Genomic DNA, 10,393 nt, shown 5'->3' on the forward strand with positions numbered 1-10,393 from the left:
CATTAAAAAAAAAAAAAACAAGCACGCATACACACACAAAACGCACACCGGAAACACAGCAACCAGACTCATTAGACGCTAAACAACGATCTCACGCTCGCTACGCACGCGTGTGCGAGTCTAGGGGCGGGGGGCCTTGTTTTACCACGCGCCACCACCAGTACTGCGTCGCCGAGATGTGCGCTTCCTGCCCGGTACGGAAGTGACTGCGTCTGACGTCATATGAAGGCGCCGGTTGTACCGAATGCGACGGGGGCTACACGTGAACCATGGATACGCCGCTGAGGCGCAGCCGGCGGCTTGAAGGCTTGAAACCTGTGTCCGGAAAGACCCTTCCTGATCCTGCAGTTTCCCGAGCGAGACGGGCCCTTGTAGAGTTCGAGTCGAACCCAGAAGAAACCAGCGAGCCGAAGTCTGAGAGAGTGCAGCCACTGGGCCTTGCGTCTCCCCAACCTCAGCCGGAGACAAGCCCCGGATCACCTTGTCCGAAACAGGATACAGGCTTTGGGTCGCCCCAAAGGCAGTCAGAGCCTGACTCGGAGTCCCTCCAGCCTCAGCAAGATGTGGGCCTGGAGTCACCTACAGGACAGAGAGAATCGAGTCCGGAAACCCCCCAACGGGAGGAGTCATCCAAATTCTCTGCCACACTGGGAGAACTGGACTCAGAGATGGTCCACGCAAAGGAGGAGTTGGTACCAGGATCCCCAGAGCCTTGCCCGGGCCAGCAAGCACCGGGTCCCGAGCCCTCGCAGCCAGTACAAGAGCTGACATCCCAGGCACCCAGCTTCTCAGAGCAACAGCAGGAACCAAGCAGGCTACCTCCGGCTGGCAAGACGGTGGCAGGAGGCCATGATATAAAGAAGCGACTTATATCTTCTCCCCAGGCCCCGGCACCCAAGAAATTGAAGGAGAAGGAGGAGCTTCCTGTAATCCCGAAGGGGAAGCCCAAATCCGGGCGTGTGTGGAAAGACCGCTCTAAGAAGAGGTAAAGTAGGGGGTAGCATGGGCCGTGGGTAGGGCTCTCCGTGTGTTTGGACCCTTGCCTTCGCCCGAATGAAGTTAACAAACATGGTGATAATCAGAATGTCAAATGCCCTGAGGTTGGGGAGGGAGACCCTCAGTGGTCATTTCTCTAGTGTTGTCTGCCCTCGACGGGGTTCTTGTGAGCTTCCCTCCCATCCTTTTTTATTTTAAGACAGGGTCTCAGTGTGTAGCACCGGCAGTCCTAGAATCCAAAGAGATCTGCCTCCGTCTGCCGCCGTAATGCTGGTATTAAAGGCCTGCGCCCCCACACCCGGCCCTTCTGTCCTCTTTGTCCGGAGTTAAGAGTTCGTTCCAAGAATATTTACTTTGTTTACCACATCTGGTGATTATCTTTGGGTGAAGGAATAAAGAGGCTCATGTGGAAAAACAGCAGGAAAAGAGAAGTGGGGTTCAGTTGAAATTTCAGCCAGAGACAAGAGTCCTTCATTGTTCGGTACAGGGCATTAAGAAAATGGCCTTGACTGAGGGTTGACTGCTAGGCTTCGTGCAGGCTCCTCACAGACATCATCTTATAGCCCAGGCACTGGGTGTTGCTCCTCCCCCATGCACACCCCATTAAACGGAAGACAGTGAAGCTTATAGAAAAAGGCACCAATCAGAAACTTTGAAATGACCCCTTTCCCTGTGTCAGCAAGTCACAGTATCTAGGCCACTGATGGCCACACATAACCAGGCAAAGAGGTTGATTCAGGCTGGGAAGAGGGTGATGGAGCTACCTGAGTTCAGTGTAGAGCCTTGGGCCCTGCACTCACTCTCGGATGGGGAGGATGGGTTTAGTGAGTATGAAGAGGCTCTGATACGGTGAGTGGAAAGAAGAGAGGAATCAGCAGAACTGGGAAGCGGACCTGGAACATTCCACCAGTAAGGGATAGGAGGGTACTTAGTCCCAGCTCTCCCAAGCTGTTACCCCTCTGCACTCCATTATCTGCACACAGGAAGGTGCTATAGCTGAGAGGGTCACACAGGCAGTGAGTGACGGGCTCAGGACCAGATGTCCAGGCCTGTCTTCCATCTCCAGTAACTGGTGCTGTACATCAGCACTGCCTCAATACTTTAGTGAGTACACCAGCCATGTGTGACTGTTTACATTAAATTTATGAAATGAAGTCAAGATCCTATGAGTTTTCTTAACATGAACCACAATTCAAGTGCTACAGCAGCCTGTGCATGGTGACTCCCTTTGAGGGCAGACGAGATGTGGGCCGGTTCCGTGGTGCAGCATGCTCTTGACACTGCTGCTCTGAGAAGACATAGCACCATATCTGTGGCTCTGACTTCTCCAGGCTTCCATCATCTTGTCCCTTCAGGATTCTCAAATCCCGGTTTTTTAGGGTAGGAAGGAAGTCCACAATGCACCCACTGCTCTGTTTTAGGGACCTGGCAGGGGAGGATATCAGAAGTTAACAGTGCAGTGGGGCAGGGCAGAACTAGACTGCTTATGAATGAGCCTGGGGCCAAGTTCCAGACTTTGTGTGTCAGACTCCTAGGAAGGGAGCAGACAGCTCAGAAAAGCAGTGTTGACCTTCACGTGGTCAGGACCTGAGTGCCCAGCATATATCCAGGGTTGCCTCAAGAGACCCTGCAGTAGGAAAATAGGACTCCCGCAGGAGTCAGGGCTGAAGTGTGGGGAGCAGAGAGACACTGTGGAACAATCTGCTGAGAGTCTTAGAGTTCTGGGAAAAGAAGGCCCAAGGGACGCTCAGCAGGCTTGGCAAGTGACCGAGGGGAAACTGAGCATGACTTGTTTTCGTTTTAATTTTGTCCCAGAACTCTTGAAGCGTACAGAAAGGGAAGAGCTGAGTTTTATGAGTCTCAACACCAGCTTCCCAGTTCTCAACATTTCCCGGCCCAGCTTCGTTTCCCTGCACTTTACCTCCTAGAATGTTTAAGCATACCCTAAATATGTCCTCACAGAAGTCACCCCATTCTATGGCTCTAGAACATTTGACTCTCCAGAGAAGCCAGACTTGTCAGAAATCCCCTAGTCCCACTCCACCACTTTGACATCCCACAATCCGGGAAAGAATCAGAATTGTTACAAAAAAAAAGCCCCCTTGTTCTTGATGTTTGGAATTAAAACCACACCCCTCTAGGGAATGAGCACCTCATCTTCACAGACATTCACTCACAGGTTACCATGTTTGGTGGCAATAAAACTTCACAGTTGAGGCTTTATGGGTACAGAAAGGTTCAAGTCCCAACCTATACTCAGGAAGAAGAAGACTCTCAAGGTCTTGGTTTGTTCCTCTAGAATGGACAGCACAGGCTGACCTTAGAGCCACATGCCTGATGGCCTGTCCACCCTAAGTTTCTATAGAAGGCTGAATGCCAGGCAGGCAGGAGAGGACGGGAAGCAGACCCAGAACCCAGTGAGAGCAGGGTGTGAAGGCAGCATCACAGTGGTCCCCTAAGTACCTCCTCTCCTGCCAAGGTTCTCCCAGATGGTTCAGGACAAGCCCCTGCGTACCTCCTGGCAGCGGAAAATGAAGGAGCGACAGGAGAGGAAGCTGACCAAGGACTTCGCCCGGCATCTAGAGGAGGAGAAACAGAGGCGCCGGCAGGTAACAGGACATCCGGCCAAGTTATGATCTCAGGGGCCAAATACATGTATGCTCAGCAGACAAGGACTGCGGGAGTATGACTTAGTCAGAGCTCTGGGATGAGGGCCCCAGGGGGACAAAGTATAGTCTGGGACCGTGGTGGGATTCCCACTCTGCCGTCCACTTAAATCTCTGGCTCAGGGGCATGCAGGAGGCATGGAAGTAGAGTGAGGTGCCCAAGGTGGAGGCCAGCAAGCCATCTTGGTGGCAGGAGTTTTCAATTTTGTGAACTCAGTCCCTCTCTGAGACCTGCTTACGAGGGAAAAGCTTATCTCAAATCTGCTGTCTTTCTAGAAGAGACTTCTACACACTGGCCCATGGGTGGTCCCTGTATTTCCCTTTCAATTCACTTCCCTAGCCCCCATCTCATAACCAAAAATGTCCTCGTTAAGGTTTGTGCCCATGACGTAGCTCAGTGGTAGAGCACTTGACTGGCACGCACAAGGTCTTGGGCCCAGCACCACAGAGGCTCGTTTCTAACACCTTCCGCCTCCAGGAAGCCTTAGGGAGACTCCCAGTGTCACTTCAACAGGCAGTACTCAGTAAGCAAGGTCAGCAGCACTGTCCCCGGGACTAAGTTCAGGTGTCACTTCTAGTCTGGTGAGCCCAAGGTATAGAAGGAGCACTGATCCAGAGTCAGGCAGCTTGTCTCCGATCTGTAGACCCAGCTTGGCCACTGAGAAGAGGGATGGGCCAGCCACTAGGGCATCATTCCTCCACCTTACTTTGAGTCTCTCCAGACCCGTCTGTTACTGAGGCGTCATCCCTTCCTGTGCAGCCTTGGCTCCCTCTTGGGCAAAACAGTTGCCATCTCACGAGCAACTGGAGATGTGCATCCTCCCAGCCTCCTGATACATAGAAGCAAAGGTTACTTCCTCTCCAAGGGCCCAGGCTACCCTGATGACTCAAAGTTGTCAAGGTCACAAAAGGCCCTGACCATATACCATTTAATGTTGGAGCCACCATCCCTGTCCTAGCCCTGCTGGGATACAATAGCAGCATAGCTAAGAAACCCCAGACTTCACGCCCCCGGAAAAGGCTCTGAATGTCCCCAGAGCTGGTACTAATCCAAGCCTTGATTGCACACTTACTTCTCAAGTCAGTCTGGTGAGGTGGGACCTGTGGTCAACTTTACTGTGAGGTGAGGAAGTGGAGGCATAGACTCAGCCACAATAACCTAATTAGAGAGTATCCAAATGAAAATTAACCTGGACCAAGTTCCTCCAGAGCCTTTTGACAGCTCAGTCTGCCCAGCCCTCCCTGGGACCAGGTGCAGAGCCCAGCAATATGCTGACCTTGCATCCTCATTCTGGTACGCCTGAGCCTGGGCAGAAGGAACCCTGGGAAAGTTGCATGAAGGAGGGAACCTCATATATAGCCTTCTCCCTGGCAGCTAGTACATGGGACCTCTGGGAGGGAAGGCACCTACATCTCTGCCCACACCTTCTTTCTAATTTGAAGCCAGGTACTCTTGCCACAGTAGACTCAGCTCCAGGCCCACAACCTAAGTAATGTACCATTGTTCTTCCCCAGAAATGCCTAGGCCTCCACCCACCCCATAGAACAGCCTGGAGTCTAAGCAGGCATCTCCTGGTTGTACCAGTTCTCACTCACCAGGGCCTGAGATCCCCTTTGTGTGTTTCAGGAGAAGAAGGCACGCCGGGCAGAGAACCTGAAACGCCGCCTCGAGAATGAGCGGAAGGCTGAGATTGTCCAAGTGGTGAGTACACCCATCCAAGAGATGCGGGTGTGGCCAGGTGAAAGAGGCCAGTAAGGTGCTTGGGCTCCCTGCCTTACACAGTCCACTGTCCTGCTGCAGTCCTGGGCCCCTGCCTTCCTTTTCCCCAGAGAAGAGTCCTCAGCTATACTGATTCCTCCTATTTCCCCAGATCCGAAACCCCGCCAAGATCAAGAAGGCGAAGAAGAAGCAGCTGCGCTCCATTGAAAAGAGAGACACCCTGGCCTTGCTCCAGAAGGAGCCACTCCAGCGGCCTGTGGCCAAGGTCTGAGCTCAGGACAGCATGGAGGCCTCCACCAGTCAAGAGCCACAACAAGCCACCTCTCAGGCCACTGTCAGACATCTCTCCTGGGGCCAGCACACCAACTCTGTCGCAATAAGACGGGGAGTGAAGCCCAGCGGGAACCCAGGACCTCACAGGGTCTCAGGAGAGATTTAACTTTCTCCATCTCCTTTTAGGTCTTTTCCAAAGTGCCTTAAGATCTTGAACTGTTGCTAGGCGGTGGTGGCACATGCCTTAAATCCCGGCACTCGGGAAGCAGAGACAGGCAGATCTCAGTTTGAGGCCAACCTGGTCTACAGAATGAGTTCCAGGACAGCCAGGGCTAGAGAAGCCCTGTCTCAAACAATAACAAAAAAGATCTTGAACTGTGACTTGTTCCACAGTGAGCTGGTAACTAACTCGTGCCTCGGGGTCCAGAGTCTAGCCTCTGGAGGCCTGATGTCAGATGTCAGCTCCTCCATTTCTCAAAGGCCAACAACCTTGATCACTTGTGACTTCTGCTCATCTGTCCCCTCTGGTAACTGAAGCCTGCCCCTTCCTGTAAATGGGGAGGTTGCAGGGAACTGGGTTCCTCTCTAGTACCCCTTCACTGGACTGTAGAAACCTTAGGACTTGAGCCGTGCCCACCTGGGCTTCCACAGAAGTGTTTATTAATGTCTGCACAAGTACAGTCTGGGCTTCCAGAAAGACAAGTCCCTGCCCCATTGGGTTTTCAATCTTCTAATAAACAATGGAAATGCATAGTCTGACAGATGTGCTCTGGGGGAGGTGGAGGGATGACATTTTACCATCCAGTTTGTGCACCTGCCACTGAGAACTGACAACCAGCCTGGCCTTGGTGGTTCAGGAGATCCTTTTTTTTTTTTTTAAAATATTTATTTATTATGTATACAATATTCTGTCTGCACGTATGCCTGCAGGCCAGAAGAAGGCACCAGACCCCATTACAGATGGTTGTGAGCCACCGTGTGGTTGCTGAGAATTGAACTCAGGACCTTTGGAAGAGCAGGCAGTGCTCTTAACCTCTGAGCCATCTCTCCAGCCCCTGGTTCAGGAGATCCTGAGAACGTCTAGTCTCTGCCCTTCACATCCTCCAGCTACTGACAGCCACTCCCCTTCCCCTGGAATGTAGAGATGAGTCGAGCCGTCCCTCCGTGGTGGGCAAGACTTTAGGTGAAGTGCGGTGGAAGGTCCGTGGCTGGTGCACGGTGCCCCCCCACACACACACCTGTGGGTTGCCAGTTTTAGCTGCTGGGCCCTGTCCTGAGGCAGCTGTGATACCCAGGGTAGCTGGAGGATGTTCTCTGGGTAGAGTTGAACCTGAGATGCTGAAGGATGGAATGTAGCCTCTGGCGGCGGCAGCTCTAAAACTAAGCAGTTAGATCCCTGAGCCGGAGTTGACACACCCATCACACAACCAACAAAGTGTGATAAAGCATCAGACTCAAAGACCACAGTGGGGAGGGCGTTAAAAGTGAAGGTGGTAGGCTAGAAACTGCTTAACCCTCTGGCCACTGTCACCCCATATACACCATTGTTCGTGGCAATGAACAAGTTTCCTCCTTGTCCACAAAGCAGTGCCTTATGAGATGTGGGCTGTGGGTTTAACCTGTGTGACTCCAGTTGTCCATGGGCAAGCTGCCTGGGAGGCATTAGAAGTACAAAATCTCATCCCTGTTAGCCTAGCGAGATCCCTAGGCAGTTCAAGTACTTCCGTTCTTAAAAATGTAAAAATGTGGAGGTCAGGAACCAGGTAGTGCCTCGCCTCCGAAGGCCACTTCTGCACCCTGCTGATCCTCTCCCAGCTCCACGCTGCAAGATTAAAGTGTTTAGGAAAGACCGCTTTTAGTTCACAAACTGGTTCCCTGGGTCCTGCCCGGGAGAGAGATGAGCTGGGCCTAGCATTGGCTATGTACATTTTCAAAGGTGTATGGTGAGATGCCAGGAGTGTGTTGGCGTGCCACCTGGGCTGTGCTGGTCTAATCGGAGGTGGAGCTCAGGGCGAGGTTCCGTGAGCCTTGTTTCTGGTCCTGCGCTGGGACGCTCTGCTGGGGCTCTGCACCATTACTCCGCATCCAGCTAATCAGCCGGGCAGGATGCAGTCGGGGAAGGCGGCCAGCCAGCAGGAGCGTGGAGGCTGTGGTAATGGAGGAGGCACGGCGGCGGCGGCTGCCAGATCCACCGCTCAAGTCGCTGTCCTCCACCAGCACGCTTTCAAACACTGAACGCAGCGAGCGCTTCAGTTTGTGCAGCATGTCCGGACAGGTGAGCACGTAAAGCAAAGGATTGACCACGCTGTTGAAGAAAGCCAGGCTGGTGACGAAGGGCAGCCCGCGTGAGACGAGCTGCCTTAACTTGGGGACAGCATGGGCACGCGCCTCCAGCAAACTGAAGACATGGTAGGGCCCCCAGCAGAGCACGAAGGCCACCACGATGGCTGCCACCAGGCGCACGAAGCGGCCTGTCCTCTGGCGGCCACGGTGGCGCAGTTGCAGGCTCACGGCCACGTGGCTCATGGCGATAATGGCCAGAGGCACCACGAAGGCCAGCAAGAACTTGCTCACCGCCAGGGCCTTCTGGCGGTAGTCACACGTGGCGTCGCGGTCGGGCCCTGGGTTCAAGAGCAGCATATTGTAATAGCACATAATGCGGCCATCCAGCCTCGGGATGGTGTCTCTGAACACGAAATAGGGTACTGTGTTGAGCACCGCCAGAGCCCAGAGCATCAGGCAGACTCTGTGCGCGACCGCCACCGTGCGGTGATTCTGTGCCCACACCGGCCGCACCACCTGCAGGCAGCGGTCCAGGCTGATGGCGCTGAGCAGGAAGCCACTGGCAAACATGTTGAGAAAGAAGACCGAGGAGTGAAACTTGCAGAAGGTGGTACCCAGCTCCCACGAGTGGCCCACCGCCAGGAAGTAGGTGAAGAAGGGCAGGGAGGCGGAGGCTAGCAAGTCAGACAGCGCCAGGTGCAGCACCCAGGTGGTGACCACCGTCTGACGCATGCGACAGCCCACCACAAACAGGATGAGTCCGTTCTCCACCAGACCCAGCAGCGCAGCCAGCCCGTGCAGCAGCACTGACACGTGGTCAATATAGCGGATGCTAGAGTTGCTGTGACTTGGAAGCTGGATCATGTCCTCTAAGAGCGGACAGAACGGCTTCAATGTGATGTTGGCCATGGCGAGATGGAAGAAAGGAGGGTTGAGCTTGGCACCCAGGAACCAGAAGCCTGCAGCCTGGGCAAGAGACAAATCTATTTCAGAGTTGCCAGTATCCTAGCAATAGAATGGACACTAGGAATCAGTGAAGCTGAACAAGGCAAGGAACTAACATTCCAGCTGCCCTCCTCCCTCAATGCAGTTTTGGGCAAGCCAAGTGTAGCCTTCCTGAGCCTGTGTCCCCCTAACATGGGTGTCTCTCCCAACAGTCCCTAGCTTGTAGGACTACCTGAACAAGAAAATGAGACCTATTCAAAAGGGTGTGGGGTGGGTGGGAAAAATAGAAGAGGACCTGAGTTTGATCCCAGCACCCAGGTATAAAGAAGGGCATAGTGGCATATGATTGTATCTCAGGGCTGGAGAGGTAAAGACAGGTAGATCCAAGGGGCTCACTGACCAGCCAGCATAAACTCATCAGTGAAACCCTGGTCCCGGAGACCTTAACTCAAAAAGACAAGGTAGGGAACTGGAGAGATGGCTCCACAGAAAACACATACTGCATCTCCAGGGGACCAGTGTTTGATTCCCAGTGCCCATGTTGGGCAGCTCACAACTGCCTTTATAACTTAATTCCAGGGGACCCAATTCCTTTGGCCTCTACAGGCACCTGCATTCACACACATACCCACAAACACACACACACACACATACACACTTTAAAATAATAAAAACCTTTTTAAGGTGGACTGCTCCTTAAGCAACATCTCTCAAGGTTGACATCTGACTGACACACACATATGCATATACCTACATTCATATGCACACACATGTACTTTAAAATACTAAAAATAAATCTTTTTAAGGTGATCGCTGCTAAGGAATATGGAAGGTTGACCTCTGGCTCACACATACTCACACATATACACACAGGGAACTGGCAGAAAGCAGGCGCTGTATCAATACCATTGTGATTAATATTAAGAACCTGTCCAAGATCACAAAGATCAGACCAGACAGGACTCGTTCTCCTGGTCCCCAGAACACAGAGGGATGGGTGTGGCCCCTCCTATGGGTGGGGGTCTGTGCCGTCCAGCACTCCAGGCCTTACCCCCCTGCAGTTCCTCCTAAAGAGCTGCTGTCGTCTCAAAGGTGACTGCTTGGATGTGCTGATTGAATGAGATCAGGGGAACTGGCCTCTCCTCTGATAGAAGGAGAGGAAATAAGATAAGAGAGACAAGCGTGAGACCCGGCTGAAGGAACTATCACATGGGGTTTCTGGGGACCCAGGGAGGGCAGCAACAGTCCTGTCTATTCAGGAAACCCATCCCCATTCACTCATTCCCACACTGGGCCAATAGTCATGTTGAGCAATAACTCAGGTGCTCTGGAAAAGCCGGGTTCTGTGCATTCTCACAGCCTCATGGAGAACCCCAGGGCCCTGTGACAAAGCCTGGGTCAGGGAGGGCTGAGGGAATCAGTTTATATTCCCTGCAGAATGGAGGAAATGAAAGCAGGGTGTGGGAACTCAGGGTGGTTCCAAGCACCCATGACCCTCCGTGGAATGTGG

General features: G+C 53.0%; 2 protein-coding genes across 2 annotated transcripts; one reads left to right on the forward strand and one right to left on the reverse strand.

Moving 5' to 3' along the window:
- Positions 1 to 240: 240 nt before the first annotated feature.
- Ccdc86 (coiled-coil domain containing 86) lies at positions 241 to 6,399 on the forward strand. Its single transcript, XM_057778550.1, has 4 exons — positions 241 to 985; positions 3,476 to 3,605; positions 5,290 to 5,364; positions 5,534 to 6,399. Exons 1-4 carry the CDS (start codon positions 270 to 272, stop codon positions 5,651 to 5,653), a joined length of 1,041 nt encoding a protein of 346 aa, XP_057634533.1. The 5' UTR covers positions 241 to 269; the 3' UTR covers positions 5,654 to 6,399.
- Positions 6,400 to 6,781: 382 nt separating this feature from the next.
- Positions 6,782 to 8,874, reverse strand: Ptgdr2 (prostaglandin D2 receptor 2). The gene has a single exon (XM_057779476.1). The coding sequence runs from the start codon at positions 8,845 to 8,847 to the stop codon at positions 7,645 to 7,647; it is 1,203 nt and encodes a 400-aa protein (XP_057635459.1). The 5' UTR covers positions 8,848 to 8,874; the 3' UTR covers positions 6,782 to 7,644.
- Positions 8,875 to 10,393: the final 1,519 nt, after the last annotated feature.

This window comes from Chionomys nivalis, chromosome 8, assembly GCF_950005125.1.
Source record: "Chionomys nivalis chromosome 8, mChiNiv1.1, whole genome shotgun sequence".
Lineage (NCBI taxonomy): Eukaryota > Metazoa > Chordata > Mammalia > Rodentia > Cricetidae > Chionomys > Chionomys nivalis.